The sequence below is a fragment of the Meles meles genome, chromosome 11 (assembly GCF_922984935.1).
Source record: "Meles meles chromosome 11, mMelMel3.1 paternal haplotype, whole genome shotgun sequence".
NCBI lineage: Eukaryota > Metazoa > Chordata > Mammalia > Carnivora > Mustelidae > Meles > Meles meles.
The window spans coordinates 93,797,368-93,815,897 of record NC_060076.1 but is presented as its reverse complement, the minus strand read 5'-3'; the positions used below and the strand labels follow the sequence as shown (position 1 = coordinate 93,815,897).

Below are 18,530 nucleotides of genomic sequence, written 5' to 3'. Positions count from 1 at the left end.
TCTGCTGCTCTCCGAAACCCCCTGGCCACAGCGCCTGTGTTGCGGGGGCAGTTTAACCTTTTCTTGGGAAATTGGGCTACTTCAGGTTTATACCTCTGTTGTACAAGTTTAGTGATCTTTTTTCCTTGAAAAGTGTCCATTTCATCGTTTGAGAGTATAGAGGTCACATTTCTTTCTGTATATTTGTATTTTCTCTACTCCACACCCCTTCCCCTTGCCACTTTCTTAACCAAGTTAGCTAGTAGTTAATTAAAAAAAAAAGTTTCTCACTAAGTTACATCTGTTTTATTCTCATTCTTTTATTGATTGCTGCTTTTTGCTTTATCTGTAAGATTTTCTTTTCCTCTTTATTGTTTTTTTAAATTTTACTGAAAAAACATTTATTGCGGGGCGCCTGGGTGGCTCAGTGGGTTAAGCGTCTGCCTTCGGCTCAGGTCATGGTGTCAGGGTCCTGGGATCGAGCCCTGCATCGGGCTCTCTGCTCAGTGGGGAGCCTGCTTCCTCCTCTCTCTCTCTTCCTGCCTCTCTACCTACTTGTGATCTCTGTCAAATAAATCTTTAAAAAACAACAACAAAAACACACCAAAAACATTTATTGCTATGGGGTTTCCTCTTATCACTGCCTTTTTAAGTGTACCCAGTAGTTTAATATTTTCATTATTTACAAAAACGTCTTGTAATTTTTTTCAGATTTCTTCTTTAACCCGAGTCTCTTTTTATATTTATTTGAGAGAGCACACCCAAGCAGGGGGAGAGGCAGAGAGAGAATCCCAAGCAGACTCCCCACTGAACAGGAAGCCCAGCACAGGCTTGGTCCCATAACCCATGAGACCATGACCTGAGCAGAAACCAATAGATGCTTAACCAACTGAGCGACCCTGAGTCTTTTACATAGACTTTAAAAATTTGCAGGCAGAAGGCCATTTTGTTTTGTTATTGGTAATTTTAAGCTTTACCAAGTTATGACCAGTTTTACTTAAAATATTTCAATTTTATAGAACTGATGTTTCTTTTATAAGCTAATAGTTTGTGAATGTTTTGTGCCCCCTGTACATGCCGATAATGCAGACTTTATCTTCTCAAGTTGGGTATATCTACCTATATGTTCTACTTCACTGATCATTTGTTTTGGTCTTTTTATATCCTTTTTGTTCATGTTTTGTAGGACGGTGGACTATCACGGTCTCTGACTTGGGTCTGTCTGCATCTCCTGTAGTTTTACTTTATCAAGCAGTTGCTGTCACCTGATACACAGAATTCACAGCTTTAGATATTATAAAGTACTTTTTAAAAAATTTTTAAAGATTTTATTTATTTGACAGAGAGGGAGGGAGAAGCAGGCTCCCTGGTGAGCAGAGAGCCTGATGTGGGGCTCGATCCCAGGATCCCCAGACCATGACCTGAGCTGAAGGCAGAGGCTTATTAACCCACTGAGCCACACAGACGCCCCATAAAGTACCTTTTTATATGTAATGTTTTTGTCTCAAATCCTGTTTTTTCTGAAAGATTTTGAGAGTGAGCTTAAACAGTGGGGAGGGGCAGAGGGATAAGCAGACGCCTCTGAGTGGGGAACCCGATGTGGGGCTCGATCCCAGGACCCTGAGCTCATGACCTGAGCCGAAGGCAGAGGCTTAACCAAGCCACAATTGCCCTAAAGAGAGACCTTTTAAGAAACTGTGTCCACTTCGTTCATACTGCTATTTATACCCTTCCTGAGTCTCTTTTAAGTATACTTTTTGAATACAGATGGGATCTGGCTTTTTAAGCGAAGTTGAAATTTTTTTCCTTCTAGTTGCTGGTTAGGTCTTTTCACATTTGTTTTTTATGACTGATGCATTTGGTCTCCACTCTGCGGTTTGCTACATTCTTTTTGTAGGTCTTTTTTGCTCTTTAACTAAAAAAATTATTTCTGGCATTTAGGCAAGCTTACCTTTTTGTTTCGACCACCTACTATGTAACCTTATACTACCTCAGGTTTTAGTGGCCTCGCGGCTCCGGACTCTGCCGCCTCACTCCCTCTCTGTGCCTCCAGCCCCGTCACGTATTTGTTAAAATCCTGTCTGTTCTGCTGCTGCAGCTCTTGAAGTCACTGAAGGACTCATGTGCGCTACGTCCTTATGTGTGTCAACGAGGGGTTTTCTCGTCGGTTCTGGGCGTTTCCTGCGGGCGCTCATGACTGTCCCAAGCCCGTGCCCACGGCGCGGAGATGCAAACCAGCGCGGCCTTCGTAGTCTGCTTTGGTGGTGAGTTAACTGCTTTCCTTGATGCTTTTTGAGAGATGAACTCTTCTTCCTCTTCCATACAGGACCGAGCCACATGTCCTTCTACGTCCGAACCCACAAAGGGTCGACGCTTTCTCAGTGGTCTCTTGGCAACGGCACCCCAGTCACCAGTAAAGGAGGGGACTACTTCGTCTTTTACTCCCATGGGCTCCAGGCCTCTGCCTGGCGCTTCTGGATAGAAGTACAGGTGGGAATCTCCCCGCGTTGCTGCGGTCCCTCCTCGGGCAGCCCGGTGGCGCCTGCGATCGTTATTCTGCCTTCCTCCAGCTGGGGAACTAAACTCATTTTCTCCACCAGGTTTTGGAAGAACGGCCTGAAGGAATGGTCACTGTGGCCATTGCTGCCCACTACCTTTCTGGGGAAGATAAGAAGTCCTCCGAGCTGGATGCTCTGAGAGAGAAGTTTCCAGACTGGACCTTCCCCTCGGCCTGGGTGTGCACCTACAGTCTCTTCGTGTTCTAGTCTGCCGGAGCAGCGTGCAGTGTGTGCCCCGCGGGATGCCCCCGGACGCAGTTTTCCTCCGCATCACGTGGGTGTTGGTGAGGCCATGATCTTGAACGAGCGCCCATTCGGGGAGCTTCGTGGGCTGACACACTTCAGGCACCATGACGGTGATGCTGTGGGGTAGGGACGCAGGGCCTTTCTGACTCTTGAAAAAACGCCGGCTTCCTGGCCCCGAGCGCAGTGGGCACCACCACATCCGTCAGTCATTCTCCAGGACCTTAAGGATAAAAGCCAACAAACCACTTGAGTAGTTATTACCCTTTAGGATCATGAACGCTATAGAAGGACATTTCCAGCCGAAGTCCAAGATGATCTATTTTGTCAGAGGACGGTAGCTAAAATCCGTTCACGTCGCAGCCGAAGGCAGGTACAGCAGGGGCTGGGGGAGAGCCGGGGGCTCCTGAGGCCCCAGCCTGGGCCGAGAGCTCTGCCGCTTCAGGCAGCCGCTCAGCGCGCTGGGCTTCTCGGTAGCCACGCCCGGGGTCGGGACGGGGGAGTCTGTGCCAAGCTGCGGCGTCCCTGAGAGCCGCCGCTGCCGTGCTTTCCTGCGTTGCCTTCAAGGCCCGATCTCTACCTGTTCCCCTGTCCACCTTCCGGTTTCAGCGGGACATCTGTTCTTCTAGCTTTCCTGTGGGGTTTTTCTAGGCTCTTCTGGCTCTGGATGTCGTATGAGCAAGTGCACAAGCTCCGTTCCGGCCTCGGAGCCTGGGTTGCTGCGGTGGCTGCTTTTGGGGGGGCGGTCAGTGCGCGGGGTGAGGAGTGGCTGGGCATTTTCTAAATATTCTCTTCATTTAATGGGTGTTTTCTGTGAGCCAAGGTTAATCCTTTAGGGCATAATTTTACCGTTGCACTGAGTCCTAAGTTTTGTCTGGTTTCTCCGTGTGCGGCAGAGTGCATTTCCGGGGGCCGCAGGTGGTGGCTTACGCCGTGGTGAGGCCACTGGACCTGCAGCCGCTGGAATCAGGACCCTGCAGAGGGCCGGGCCGAGGGCTTCCAGGTGCTCTCACTTCGAAGATGTGGCTGGGGAGGCTCGTCACGGCGGGGTCTCTCGGGGCTTCCTGGCTGCAGCAGTGGCCGGTCTGGGGAGAGGAGTGGTCCGTTCTCCCAGCTTGCTTTTTTCCATAAGAAACTGAAAAGGTTGGACAGATTCGGACTTTAGCAAGCAGAGGCCAAAAAGACATTTTAAAGAAAAGCAATAGGAAGACAGAGTGGCACCTAAGTGTGCATCGCAGGAGGACGTGCTCGCAGCTGCTTGTGACTGACGGACGCAGTGTGCCTTCTCCGTCCCGTGCCGCCGCCGCCCGGCCCCGGGACCCTGCAGTGTGACCCGGCTGCCCAGCCAGCGGGGCCGCGGCCAGAGCCGGACGCCAACCCCGCACCCGGCGCCTGCCCCCTGGTATAGGTCCGGCCGGCAGACCTGCGAATTTTTCAGGCGGCGTAGAAGGACTGCGGTGTTCATAGCTTGCACAGAACCAGAGTTGTGGACAGAAAGTGATCGTCGCTCAGAGGCCTATTTCTTTTGTCCCTGGAGTTGATCTGAAACAGAGTTTATGGGAGGGGGGAATCCCAGGCGTTGTATGAAAAAGTTTTTTCCCCTTTGGGAAGGATGTGACTCCCTGTCGGTAATAATCATGGTTTTCTTTCCGCCTTCACGTTATTTTTCTCGGCGAACGGCATCTTCGCCGTAGCGCCGCAGATGGGGAGTACGTGGACGTCCTCGTCACTAAACGCACCGTCAGGGCAGGCAGCAGCCTCTCAGACAGGAGTAGCTCATCTTTCAAAACTCACTTCTAAACGGGTCTTTCCAAATTCTGACAGATGCAGTTTTCCCTACAGAACTGAGAAGTGGCCCAGTACTGCATATTCAGTGAAAAAGTGAATGGTGGTTTTGAAGAAAATGTTTAAAACTTCCTTGTGTCTGACGGGAAGGACTGTTGCATGAAGCATCTGTTTGCACAGTTTAGCTGACGGAAGTGAGGAGGCAGGATTGCTGCGACATCTCCACTGGAGGGGCCTTAAGGCAGCCGCTCAGGAGGCCGTAGGAAGAACGATGGTCTTTTCACTGTCTGCTGACTTGCTGAGGGTTAACTGTTGCCTTACATTACTGAAATAAACTTTTTAACCTACTAGTTAGTATCTTTAACAGAAAAACCAGATCTTTGTTGTTTGTTCTTTTGTATCCCCATCTTTGAAGAGTTATGTCAAGTCTACAGAGCCTTTTTGAAGCTTTTTAAAAAAATTGCTTTTAAAAGACCTGGGTGGCTCACGTGTGCAGAACGGGTATGTGAGCAAAGAGCTCAACCAGGAGATACTGGGATGCTTTTTACTGTGGAATGAAATTGTGCATATTTTCTTAATTGTTGAGCTTTTTAAAATCCTCTCCATTGACAAAATCACGGAAGGGCTTATCCAGAAGGACTGTGGGGGCAGGGAGAAGGAGCGGTCTTTCAGCCAGTGGCCCACCACTGTCTCCTCCCCACCCAAGGAGGGGGCAGGGGCCCTACCCCTCCCCAGAACAGGTACCTATGCAAGTCACTTTGCTTTCTCCGTGAAGTCCTTCCGAGCAGCACCGTCCGCACCTCATCGCGCACCTTGCAGCCTTTTAGGGCCAATAAAAGCCAAAATGCATTTAGGTCTCTTTATGCCTGGTTCTTTTCATTTGGGAAATATCTTAGGTAACTGAAGTGTATTTGTATATTTATTCCTTATTTGATTTGTAGAAACCTTAATGTACTGATCTATTTCTTCAAGTTTGGCTCTGTACATGACCAGGTGGGATTTAGTCAAGGCATGAGAAGCTGGTCTAACACCTGAAAAGTCGACGTAATACACCATCTCAACAGACAGAGCACCTTTACCAGGGTGAGGAAGTTCCCGCCTAGGACAACTCACAGCTAACCTCATCTGTGATGAAAGCCTGCAAGCTTCCCTGTAAGGTCAGAAGACCAGCAGGTCCACCACGGCCACTTTCACTGCATACAGTTCTGAGGCTCTAGCCAGGGCGGTTTGACAAATGCATCCAGATGAGAAAGGACAGATTTATAGAGCAAATCCTAAGGAATCCACAAAAAAAAATTAATGCAAGCATTCAGCAGTGTCACAGGAAGTGCTATTGTTACACCGATAAGCAATTGTATTTCTACAACAAGAAGATATATAAAATACTTAGGACTAAGCTCACGAAAGCACAGGACTTTGACACCAGAACTAAATCCTGCTGAAAGAAATGCCATGTTTGGGGAGTGGCTTAATTAGGATGGCCGTATTTTCCAAACTGATCCGCAAATTGAACACAATTCCAGCTCGTATGTGCAGAAACCGACAAGCGAATCCTAACAGTCATACGGAAGTGCAAGGGACCCGCAACAGCCCAAACAGTAACTTACGAGTCACACATTCAGAACTTCCTACAAAGCAGGGACCTTTGGTACTGGCCGCGTGGTACCGGCAGTAGGAAGCGAGACTGATACACAGTTGAGAGTCCACAAATCCATGTTTACAGTCAAATGATCTTTTTTGGCAATTCAATGAGGGGGAAAAAAACCTTTTCAGTCAACGGTGCTGGGCCAACCGAATATCTGCACCCAGAGCGAACAAAGACCCTCACTTCGCACTGAACGCCGAAAAAAAAAACCAAACCTCAAAATGGGTCAAAGACCTAAACAGAGTCGCCAGTAACCCTAGGCAGTGGTTCCGCACATAAACCAAAGCACAAACTAGCAGAGAGGAAGTTAGACTTCCCCCAAATGAGAAACTTTTATGTTTCAAAGGACCAGTCCCAAAAGTCACCCGCGTTAGGAATGAGGAAACACTTGCACATCCTATCTGATAAGGGTCTAGTATCTTGCACATCAACCATAAAAGGATAAATGACCCAACTGTGAAATGGGCAGATGATTCTGGCATTTTTCTCTGAAGATACACAAATGGCTAAGAACCATGAAGAGACTCACCACCGCGAAAATCCTCCCCTTGCCATCATGCCGCCCCACTTCCTACGCGACCCAGAGGGCTGGAACCAAAACCACTGCCAGCGACCAGGGCGGAGGGGAGAACTCGGAGCCCCCCGTCTCCGCTAGTGGGAGCGTGGAACATGGCGCAGGCACTGGGGAATGTGCTTTAGGCATTTCAAAACGTTAACCGGGTACGTGACCAAGCATTCTCCCTTCTAGAGAGAACTGAAAACTTCTATCCACATGGAAACTTGTACGTGAATGTTCATGACTGTCAAACTAGTAACCACCCAAACAGCCCTCGACTGGTGAATGGATAAATAAAACCAGTATATCCAGTAAGTGGAACTTAGTCAAGCTAGGAACAACTACTAATGTACAAAGATGAACTTTGAAAATGTCCTGCGAAGTGAAAGAAGCCACAGAAAAAGCCACTGATCGAGGATTCCATTTACACGAGACGTCCATAAGAAGGAAATCCACAGGGACAAAGACTTAGGGACCCGGGGAACTCAATCACTTTGAATCCCACCTGTCACAGACAGGGCCCGGTCTCTGCTATACTTACACAGGCCGTTTTCTTTGGTGGAAATCACTTTTATTATATTTATATTTTCCATGTCCTTAAGATGGACTTCTCTTCCAGGCTTCTACAGTCAGGCATATAGGCTGCTGCCGCTGACGCTTGATGCCCCTATTTTAAATAATACTGCATACGAATTCTGAATCTAAGTTACTTCATAAGGAAAATTCTAAAAGGTGGAATTACATAATGAAAAGATTTCCATGGCTTTTAATAAACATACCTTTTGCTGTTAAAGCTGAGGTGTTGAATAAACAAAGTTCATGTAATGGTTTAATTGCCCTTCACCAAATTAGGGAAAAAAATACACATTACAAAAGTAGCAGCAACTTTAATTGCAAGCAAAGGTTGACTTCACTGCCCAAAATGACTCTTGTTTTGGTATCAGCAAAACATCTTCAAATAGTTATAGTGAATACTTAAATTCATCGCTTAAAATTATACTTCAACAGTTGATACGTGAACCAAACGAGGCAAAATAAATAACAAATGACCAAACAGAAACGTTTTGTAAACCAGCCAATTTTTCTTCCTTCGGGCCGCCCATTTCTATTACTTGGGAAACAAGTTCAGGGACAAAGACTCACTGGGGAGGTCAGCCACAGGAGCTCAGTTAACGTTGGTGCCCTGCTGTGAGGCAAGATGAACCCAGCAGCACACGGGAGACTGGAAAGGAACACAGCTGTTTACAACGATAAACCATTTTATTGACTGTATATTCACACCAAACACAAAAAGAATGCTTGTTCTCCTCCTAATGGACTAGGGCAGGAGAAGTTTCAGGTTAGTTTCTTTCTGGGCTGCAAGTACTCACATGGGACGCATTTTTATAAGATTCAGGGAAAGGTGGTTTAAAACAAAGGCTTAAATAAAGTAGCACCAGAAGGACCAGGTACCATGACCACACATCCCACTCAACCAGTTGTTCTAGTACGTGAAATTATTGCACTTGTAATGTAGAAAGGAAATGACTGTAAATTACCAAACTCAATAATTTAAAAGTTTGATGAATTTTGAACTAAGCAACTTCAAAATGGTTTTGAGTTTCCCTTCCAAGGAAACCCAGGCTAGGACAACTGTATCTAGCCATTTACTTTAAAAAGCAAGGGTAGAGGACCAAGTTTTATTTCTAAACTGTAATTGCACTATGAGAAGAGAGGCTGTTGTACAGAGTGCTATGAATTTGGTCCGCCTCAAGATACATTGTTATTACAAAAATAAACAAGTTTGTTTTTGTAAAAAATAACATTGCATTCCTTTGTTTAAACTGCACAGTACAAACAAGCTATGTAAATTAATACTGATACAAGGTAACCGGAAGTACATACAGTGGGTATGTGTTTAGTCTGAAGCCATTAAGGAGTATGCAGATAGGTTTTCATAATGTATGAAAACTAACATTAAGTCATATCTAGAAATACATAAAATATTTTAAAAGTTACAATGAAGAATGCATTCTTCACAGAGTGATTTTTAGTAGCCGTGATAGTACAGGATTCAGCAGTCTATTTACATAAAGGTCCATTTTTATTCAATTTACAAAAGCAATAAATAAGAAACTACATTAATTTGCACAAAACCTGTTTCATTCATGATCAGTGTGACCATTTCCATTACTGTACGACCGAGCCCATAAACCTGTTTTCCTGTGAAGACTGCTCCCATTTGGAAAGAGCAGGCCCCATCTCCTTCCGAGAGTGAGTATTGCCATGCAGAATCCAGCATCAACCCTTACCAATTATAATATAAGCCCTAAAAATACGGACAGTGCCCTCTGAGTCTATTTACACAAGAGTATTCACAAAAAGATACAGCTCTCGGATACAGCATAGTTCAGTGGTATCTAACAGCCTAACTGAAAGAGCCCCAGGCCCCTGCCCACGCTGATCCAGCAGGAAGCAAGCCGCTAAGGGAAGCCGGCGCACTGACTCACAGGCCTGTAGCTTCCGCCGAGTCAGGACTGGGATTTAAAGGCTAAAGACAGTGCTCGCTTCGGCAGCACATATACTAAAGGCTAAAGACAGCCAAGGACAGGTCCCCATCACGACATCCACTGCTGGCCAGGGCAGGCGTCTGCTAGGAGGCCGGTGCAGGAGTCCAGCGCTCTCGAGCCAAAGAGGCGCCCGGGGAGCTCAGTGCCTAATGAGCTCCTGCGAGCACCTCAGCATTTGCCTTTCAGAAGCTGTGTGGACCCCGCTGAACCAGGGGACGTAAGAAGCTACACGTCCTGAAAAGGAGGCTCATCTAGGGCAAAACAATCCCTATGGTCTAGGAGCTACCACTCTTTAAGAACACCACCAAAATATCCTCCTGTACAACTGTACAAATCTTTATTACTTCCCGCTGCAGCTTAAAAAATTTTATGAAAAATGATTTGATATCACATTTTCACGGAGTCCGAGATTTCGTAGAGGAGAAAGAGTTAAAATTTAATACTACCTTACCAGAGTCTCTGAGTTCTCTCCCTGGTCCAGTCGTCCAACTCGGTCACAGTGTCCTCAGTGGCACGCTGCTGCGAAGGAATACTGCCCGCGGGGACGGCCCGCCGCCGTCGTTAGGACACGGAACAGTCGTAAGTCCCGTCCTGAAAAGATTCCTCCTCCTCCGCTCGGGTCTCGTCCTCCTCCTTCCGGCTGACCAGACTGCCACCTCCGACCTCGCCCTGGGGGACGCTTCCGTGGCCAGAGGAGCCCCGGCTCTCCTCTGCACGGGGACTGGCGTGTTCGGGGGTCTTGCCCATGGCGACGGGCTGGAAGGCTTCGGGCTGGACCTGCTCCTCCGTGAGCTCGCTGAGCTTCTGCACTTGCGGCTTAATGATGTTTAAAAATGGCTTATATCCAGGACTAAGCAGAGGGAAAAGGAAATGAGCTCTCCACTGCCCCGTTCACAGTGCTCCCTAGCGCGTTCTGGACAAACTCCTCAACACGGACACAGTGAGGTCGGAGTGCTGGGGGGCACGGGGTAGGGAGGAAAGGCTTCTCGGGCACCGTGGCGGGCGCGGGGCCGCGGCCAGCAGAGCTGCCTCACGCTTCTGAGCTCGAGCAGCGAGGCTGACGCGCCTTTTCCTACGGCAGGACAGTGTGGGTCACACTGCGCCGTCTGAGGACCCACAGGGTTCTTCAGACTTGACGCACCTGCACACCGTACATCTCTTCTAAGTGAATTTGGCCACGAAGGAAAAAACCAGAGCCCAGTACAGGAAACCCCAAATGCACACGTAGCTGGTGACAAGGGGCTGGAATCTGAGGCTCCTCACTTCTATCCGTTAGCTCTTAATGGGGGCTTCCTAGTAAGTGCTGTGGACTGCGCAGCTCACATATGCCTGAAGTTTTTAGCTTTTCAAAGCAGGTATTTTCAGATTATTATTACCAGCAATTCCACAGAACCAGAGACCTCAAGTTCCAGTCTAACAATTCTCGGAGCACCTGTGCTGTGTCATTCATGTAGCTGGCCGGGCACAGAATGCTGGTTTCAGAGGACAGCTTCAGAAAGGAACGTGTGAAAGCATTTTACTTCTCCCAACCTAACAATTTCCAAATAAATGAACCAGACCTAAACGTCACTACTGTGAAAGGACAGGACTCCCCCGAGGACAGCCAAGGTAAGAAGCCTAAGGAAACGTGCACTCACCAGTCTGTAGTGGCCCATCGGTCCACGGCGTGCAGCCCCGTCTTTATGTTCTGTAACATCTCTCTGTCCACCTCTGAAGACTGGATGAGAACCACAATCTGGTTGATTATTGAGGATTCTCTAAGAATCAGACCTATGACAATGCACCAGTCCAGACATCCTGCCTCCATGAAGATGTGCAGCAAGTACCTACAGGAGCAGAACAGAAAGTTCGACGCTCAGAAGGCTACGATGTAGAAAAGGGCAGTCGTCATCAGGGAAGTAACCCCCATACCCTATTTGCCCAAAGACCCTGAGCGGGCCCTCTGCTGCCTGGCTGCTGACGGAGGGACTCACCGAAGCTGGACCTGGGATTTGTGAGGCCCCTTACTCGCCAGCTCCATGGAGATGTGCTCCAGCTCTGACTGGGTCAGACTGAGTGTGGAAAAGTTTTCATCCACCATTGTCCAGTCTCCGTCCACCACGGAGCTACTTTCAGTCAAGTCTGTGGCTGACCCAATACTGCATTCGTCACCTGATGAAAAAGTGCCAAAACTTACAAATTAGCTTCATGCAGAAAGTATGTTTAAGTATTAGTGGTTTCTCACATGTTGATTTCCGCTCAAAATTCTGAAACCCAAATGTTAAATCAACTGCTAAAGTTCCCATGTTATATTAACAGTAGAATTTTTTTTTTAAAGATTTTATTTGACAGACAAAAAAAAAATTTTTATTTATTTGACAGAGAGAGATCACAAGTAGGCAGAGAGGCAGGCAGAGAGAGAGAGGAGGAAGCAGGCTCCCCGCGGAGCAGAGAGCCCGATATGGGGCTCGATCCCAGGACTCTGGGATCATGACCTGAGCCGAAGGCAGAGGCTTCAACACACTGAGCCACCCAGGCACCCCAAGTAGTAGATATTTTTTAAGAAAAAACCATTAGAGAGATAAGGCATTACGAGCCTTCAGATGGAAAAACTCACTACCATCTGTGTAGCAGTCTTGCCTGTCTCCAAAAAAAAAATCTAGCTATAACATGATCAGGCCTTTGGATTCAATTACTGATTTATAAGAAATACAGAGGAAAGTGGTAAACCATGAAGATGCAATCACTAAAATTCACATTTTGAGAAAATCATGGAAGCAAATCCAAACTGCAAGGGTTTAAAAAAAAAAAAAAAGATGGGGGGGGGGGGGGACACGACTTGGTGGCTCAGTTGATTAAGCACCTGACTTGGTTTTGGCTCAGGTCGTGATCTTGTGTCCATGAGATCAAGGCCTGCATTGGCTTCCATGCTCAGCCAAAAGCCTGCTTAAGATTCTCTCTCCCTCTCCCTCTGTCCCTCCTGCTTATACTCTCTAAAATAAATAAATCTTAAAAAAAAAAAAAAAAAAAAAAAAAGGAGGGAGGGAACCAGTCATTTTTTAAAGAAAGAATTAACCACAATGTGTGAACCTTATCTGGATCTTGGTCCTAATCATAAAAAAAAAAAAAGAAAATTACATTATGAAACAACTGGAATTTGAATACTTACTAGATATTTGATATTAAGGAATTATTGTTAAATTTTAGAAGGATGGTAATGGAATTACTTTTTAAAGAGTCCTTTTAAAGTGCATACTGAAAAAGCCACAAAATATGTCTTGGATTTGGTTCAGTAAGATAGGACCCTTCCTATCTTCCTTCCTATCAAACAAGCGTGGTCATGGGTTGGTAACAGCTGAAGCTGGGGAACAGATACATGGGGGTGAGGCAAGGCTTCCCTGATACTATTCTCTCTGATTTTAAATATATTTTAAATTTTAAAATATATTTGAAATCATTGCTTCAGAGAGTTTTCTATTGTAAAAAAAAAGCAACCAATGGTATTACTTCACATCTCTTAGGATTGCTACTACAAAAAAACAAAACAAAAACAAAAACCCCCCAAATCCCCAGCAAATAAAGTACTGGCAAGAATGTCAAGAAACTGGAATCTTTGTCAATGTTGGTAGGTTGACAGTTCCTCAAAAAATTAAAAAATAATCTGGCATTTCCGTTTCTGGATATATATACTCAAAAGAATTGGAAGCAGCATCCTGAAAAACGACCTGAATTCCTATGTTCATTGTAGCGTTATTCCCAGTAACCAGAAGGTGGAAGCAGCCAAGTGTTCATCAGCGGGTAGACGGACGGATACACAGAAATACGGTGTGCTGTACAGCTTTCGGAAGGAAGTTCGTTCCCTCACACACTGCAACAGGCATGAACTCTGAGAACACGATGCTAAGTGACACAAGTCCCGGTCACAGGAAGACACAGACTGTACGACTGCACTTACGTGAGGTCCCTAGTCAAGTTCACAGAGACAGAAAGCAGAGTGGCGGCTGCCAGTGCCGGGGAGGGAGAAGAGGGAGCTGTTCTGTACTGGGTACAGAATCTTAGCTTGGCAAGACAGAGTCCTGGAGGCCGGCTGCACGGCAACGTGAATGCACTCGACCCTACTAAACCACATACTTAAAAATGGTCTCAGTGGCACATATTAGGTGTATCTTCTATAATTTGAACAAAAGTAATGGAAGCTGTAAGCTTCTCCATGTAGCAAAAGCTCAAGAAATGGTGAAGACAGCAAGCAAGTGCTTGACTCCAAAGAAAACTGCAGCCGGCCTGACACTCAGAGCCCCGTGGCTGGAGCCTCAGCAACACGCATCACTCTGACGCTGCTTCCGTCTGGGACGCTGCTAACCCCGCAGGAGGAGGCTGGCACTCACTCTTGGTGAAGGGCCGGAGAGTAAGAGGCAAAATGAAGGATATTACACAGGAACGTGCAAGAGAAAAAGAAAACTTCTACAAATTTTAATCAGTAAAATAAAAACCAGAAGACAGTGAAGTAAAATTTTTTATGATCATGTCTACTTATGAGAAGAATGGTGTTCTTTACACAGACTGAACATTTTACTTACTTCAAGTTCAAAGTTAGTGTTTCTGTATCATTAAAATCAAGCACACAGTTTCATCTGTTAGTGCTGGTCTGTAATGAGATTGTACCTATTTCGTTCATCTAAAATAAATATGGCAAAGTATAGTTCAGGCCAGCGTGGCCTTGTTCTAGAAACTATCCTCCTCTCTAGCAGATTCTAATGACTAATTTCAAGGACATATCTGGAAAGAGTAGAGCTCCGGCTCTGAAGGGCTACAGCACAGACTCCTTCCAAAGGAACTAAGGAGAAGTGAGGATTTTAAATGACATTTACCTTTATTAGATAAAGGTGACAAGAAGGCGTCTTGCATCTGTGGTCCATGGGGCGAGGCTGGGTCGATCTCATGAGGGGTGGGGCCGATGTTGCCAAGCCAGCTCTGACTTCGTTGTACACGAGAGACACCTGTGTCTATCTCAAGTCTTAAAAAAGGGTCCGCTGACTGGGACTTTAACAGCTGCTCTCCTACTGCAAGGCAGGCCCCAAAACAAGAAAGCGGGAATTCAAAAGATGCACGCACCACCGTTCCCACCTCGGGAATTTTCAGCTTCTTTCCCTGCCACTCTCAAACACTGGAAGTTCAAAGCCAATTACCCCGCATCGTCGGCCCGCGAACCAGGGAAGCGGGATGATGCTGGGCCATCTAACAGTCAACCTACATCACCATGTCTCATCAGCACTAGACAGACTTTAGTCCGCTCATCTTGTAAGTGCTTTTCCTTGGTTCTTAAGATGAGATGCGGTTTCGAAATGCCACAGGAAAAGCTTTCTGTTTGAGTTTTCGTGAGTAATAGTCATTACAGGTCTTCTTTGAAAGACCTCAACTAAAAATCTTTATCTTTTAATTTTCCTTTCACCAAGAGTTTCCCTTTGTCTTCTGGATTAGAAGACGCCCGAACTCTCAAAGATGCATTTCTACCACTTCTCTGTAATGTCTGTCAGATAAGTCCTACCTTAGCTTACCTGGAGGCTCTGACTAACCAGTTCTACAGCTTGCCACAAAAGGGAAGCGTGGCGGTTCCCACAGTCAGCCAACTTTCACCTCGTGGATAATCTGTGACCGAGTGACATGAGCCTACGTTACCTGTTCGGTATTTTCCGTTCTTGAAAGGAGAACTGAGAGAAGAGGCTGGGATGATGGGAAGCGGCCACAGGAAGTCTTTGTGAAGTCTCTTCAGGGCCAGCACGAAGTTGTCCACCCGTGCGGCCCGAGTGCGCTCCTTGCACAGCCAACTGATGAGTTCAAAGCCCAGCTGGGCTGCAAAGCAGCCGAGGTCCTTCAGCCGAACTTCTTCCAAGAGACGCCGAGCATGTCTCCAGAGCATCATGTCAATATACATGTTCTCGGCGCAGTCACTGTCCTTGCTCCACCTGTAAGCGGGACACAGGGAAGCTGCAGAACCAGCGTTCCCGGACGACAACACCTGGTTGTACGCAGCCGCGCTGCTAACACCGAGAATGAGGGGAGCCGTCCCAGATCGAGCTCTGACCGAATGAAGACAAACCACCAGGGCTTTCCTCCGTGGATACCACGGCTGCTGACCACCACCCGGAGCACGGCAGGCTCTCAAAAGACCCTTCTAGAATGGAAATATGGAAGAAGGAAAGAGAGGAGAAGGACAAAGCCAAACAAGGAGGAGGGTGGTGACGGGCTGAAGGAAAGAAAGGGAGCGAATGATGCTATACTTGAAGAGCCCAGTGAAAAGAGGTGAGGAGGTCAGATCAAAGAAACCGAGAAGAGACACGCGGCAGAATGAAGTCTGCGCACGGAGTGGGAGATGGGCAGGCACATAAACACACGACCGGAGCTTCAAAACTCGCTACGTGACGACACGTAGTCTGTCATCCCTTACCCATCCGGGCTGATAACGGGCTGACTGGTTTGGTAACTAGGCCCTGTGGTGCCTTTCGTGAGAGGCAGTCCTGGACGACTGTGTGGATTCAGATCCTGGCTCTGCCAACTCAATACTCGTGTGAACGTAAGCAAGCTTACGTTCTGGGCCTCTGTTTCTTCACCCACACAACGTGGTGAACAACGGGGCCGACCCTTGTGAAAGGATGAGAAGACGTGCTCCTCCACGTGCTCCCAGCAGGGCCGGGCTCATACTGAACACTTCCCGGGCATCAGCCAGCAATCGTGCTCTGCGAAGGCACAGCCGAGAAGCTACTGTTTGTAGTGAGCCGTGGCTGCATTTTACTCGTATACAGCCCGACTGTGTAGATGCTGCGAGTAAGGGTGGTATTAATGACCCTGATAAGAAAGCAGTAAAACGTAGTAAAAGAAAATGTTCAGTAAGTTCTCATTATGTGTCAGGCATTGTAGTAACAATGAAAACAGAATATAAAAGAAGGGATTAAGGGAGAGAAAAGACAAGAGCTTAGAACACGGAACAACACAGGAAGGACACAAGGACCTCACAAATTAGAGGAAATTCGATTTTATAATGTTCAGTATGAGTTCACGGTAAGCTCTCAGGAGGCAATAAGCCATCTACGGGTGATGTAGCTTTCCGTCTTCAGGATACACTTCCTCTTGGCTCTCCCACTGTTTGATGACTTCTCTAGTCAAAAGAGTCACAGGAGAGGCAAGTACATGGGGACTTTTGCCCTGAGTTACAGTTGGAAAGAAAGGTAAAACTATGCCATAAGAAGGCTTTTGGATTATGTGCAGAATTACCTTTCCTTTTTATTTCTGGTCCTCTATTAGCAGGGTAATTTGAAGTGAGCGTCCGTCAGAATGGGTACACAAGAGGCATCTGGGTGGCTCAGTCGTTAAGCGGCTGCCTTCGGCTCAGGTCATGATCTTAGGGTCCTGGGATCAAGCCCTGCATCGGGCTCCCTGCTCAGCAGGAAGCCTGCTTCTCCCTCCCCCACCCTCCCTGCTTGTGTTCCCTCTCTCGCTGTGTCTCTATCAAATAAATAAATAAAATCTTTAAAAAAAAAAAAAAAAAAGAATGGGTACACAAGACCTACGCTAGGACAAGGGACAGAAACTGTCCAAAGAATAACAAAGTGAACCCTGGAGGACAGAAGAGGGGAAGCAATTTGTGTGATCTTCAAGCCTTTTGGAAATGGAGAAAGGAACTGTATTTGATCAAATTCCTAAGATCCAAGTTTACAAACGGCCTGAAATGCAGCGTGTGTCACAGAATGCCCTCAAAGCAGTAACGGCTCATTATTCTTTTACCTTTTTCCAGAAGGACCAGATGGCATACTCAGTGTTTTCTGTAAGCTGAATTTACTAGCAGGAACATTTTCAGCTGACTGGGATAAACTGATGCTTCGATTCCTGAAGAACTCAAATCCGCCACTTGAACTGGGTTCCTAAGATTACACACGATGCGCAGTACCGTTAGAGAAAGATGCCGTGTAGGTGTCTGGCCTAGAGAGGCTGTGCGACTTCGCAACCAACCTGAGCAGTAGGTGTGGATGGAGGGGTCTCAGATTCTCCAGAGCCAATGGCTTTAAGGAATCGTATCATGTGTCGACACAGGTCCCATTTGCCTTGTTCCAGGGCCGTGTTGAACAGAAGGGTCGCATGCTGCCTGCTTACTGCTGGGACTTCCATATTCTACAAAAACAACCAAGACAAGCATTCCTTTCACACGGCAAATGATTTGGGAAGTATGAGCAATTCTTTACGACTTCTACACCAGAGAAGGAATGCAGCTCTGTCTCTATCGGGGAAATGTTTAATAGTAAGAATGAAGGGATCAACAGAAAGTATCATGCAAGGAAAAGCGAGGCAAGCACTCTGCTGGTGTACCATAAATAAGGATTTTCTAAACTTTCTAAAAAAGTCAAATACCTTACATAAACCTGACCCATATTCTGTCTTCCCTGGCTCCTGGTGACCCTGCAAAGTGGTTATGTCATTCCTGTTCTACAGATGAGGAAATGGAGTTCAGTAACTTGCTGAAGACCAGCAAAAAAGCAAGAAACAAATCTACCTGATTCGCCTGACTCCCAGAAGCCCAGGTCTCCTTCTCGTGACAGCTTTGGAGCCTGGGACAACAGCACTCTCAGCTCTGGCCAGCAGTCGGTAACAATGCCACACAAAGAGCATCCTGAAGAATTCTTTCGCAAACTTTACCACAGAGCCTGCCTCTGCCCTCGGGAAAAGGCACCTCACAGGCAAGTTTAACTGTAATTATCTGACAATCCACGGCAAGGCTGGGACTCTGCTACAGAGAAAACGGCCAATCCCATTGCTTGGCAGATCACTAGAAGTCCAAGTCCAAGACAAAACACAGCTACATTTGTTTCTATTTTTATCATTCTGTGATTTTTTTTAGATGAACCAGGGAATCAGCGACTTTAAGGGCCATCCCATCTCTGCTGGACTATTTCCTCTGGCTTTAATCAGTTGTCATGAAGCAAGTAAGCAGATGAGAAATGTGCTTCAGGCAGAGTTTAAACCAAGTTAATGGTCAGCTTCTTACATCAATGAAAACAACTCTGCGGTACTCTGAAAGCACCACTAGGTGTACCTGTCAAATCTGTATCAGAGTGAGAAGAGCAACAACTACACGCCCTTCTGTCAAATATATATAATGACACACATTTTCAGGAGTCTCAGAGAACCCATTGTTTTGAGAAGAACCGCGCACCATGAGGGCAGTTACTGTGGCAGGCCTGTGCTGT

At 46.7% G+C, this 18,530-nt stretch overlaps 2 protein-coding genes across 4 annotated transcripts in view; one reads left to right on the top strand and one right to left on the bottom strand.

The window, feature by feature from the left end:
• The window catches only part of ERMP1 (endoplasmic reticulum metallopeptidase 1), a 39,682-nt gene extending 34,763 nt beyond the window's left edge, over positions 1–4,919 (top strand). Inside the window, exons 14-15 of the mRNA XM_046023389.1 lie at positions 2,306–2,469; positions 2,580–4,919. Of these exons, the coding sequence (XP_045879345.1) occupies positions 2,306–2,469; positions 2,580–2,744 (329 nt within the window). The 3' untranslated portion in view covers positions 2,745–4,919. The remainder of the gene's footprint in view (positions 1–2,305; positions 2,470–2,579) is intronic.
• Positions 4,920–5,157: 238 nt separating this feature from the next.
• RIC1 (RIC1 homolog, RAB6A GEF complex partner 1) overlaps positions 5,158–18,530 on the bottom strand; it is a 113,940-nt gene continuing 100,567 nt past the window's right edge. The window contains exons 22-28 of one of the 3 annotated variants that reach the window (XM_046023388.1): positions 17,299–17,457; positions 17,074–17,210; positions 14,971–15,257; positions 14,163–14,354; positions 11,289–11,466; positions 10,953–11,141; positions 5,158–10,165 (exon numbers count right to left, since the gene is read on the bottom strand). In XM_046023388.1, coding sequence (XP_045879344.1) covers positions 9,877–10,165; positions 10,953–11,141; positions 11,289–11,466; positions 14,163–14,354; positions 14,971–15,257; positions 17,074–17,210; positions 17,299–17,457 — 1,431 coding nt within the window. In that variant the 3' untranslated portion in view covers positions 5,158–9,876. The remainder of the gene's footprint in view (positions 10,166–10,952; positions 11,142–11,288; positions 11,467–14,162; positions 14,355–14,970; positions 15,258–17,073; positions 17,211–17,298; positions 17,458–18,530) is intronic. The other 2 variants (XM_046023387.1, XM_046023386.1) reach the window with 2 other exon arrangements.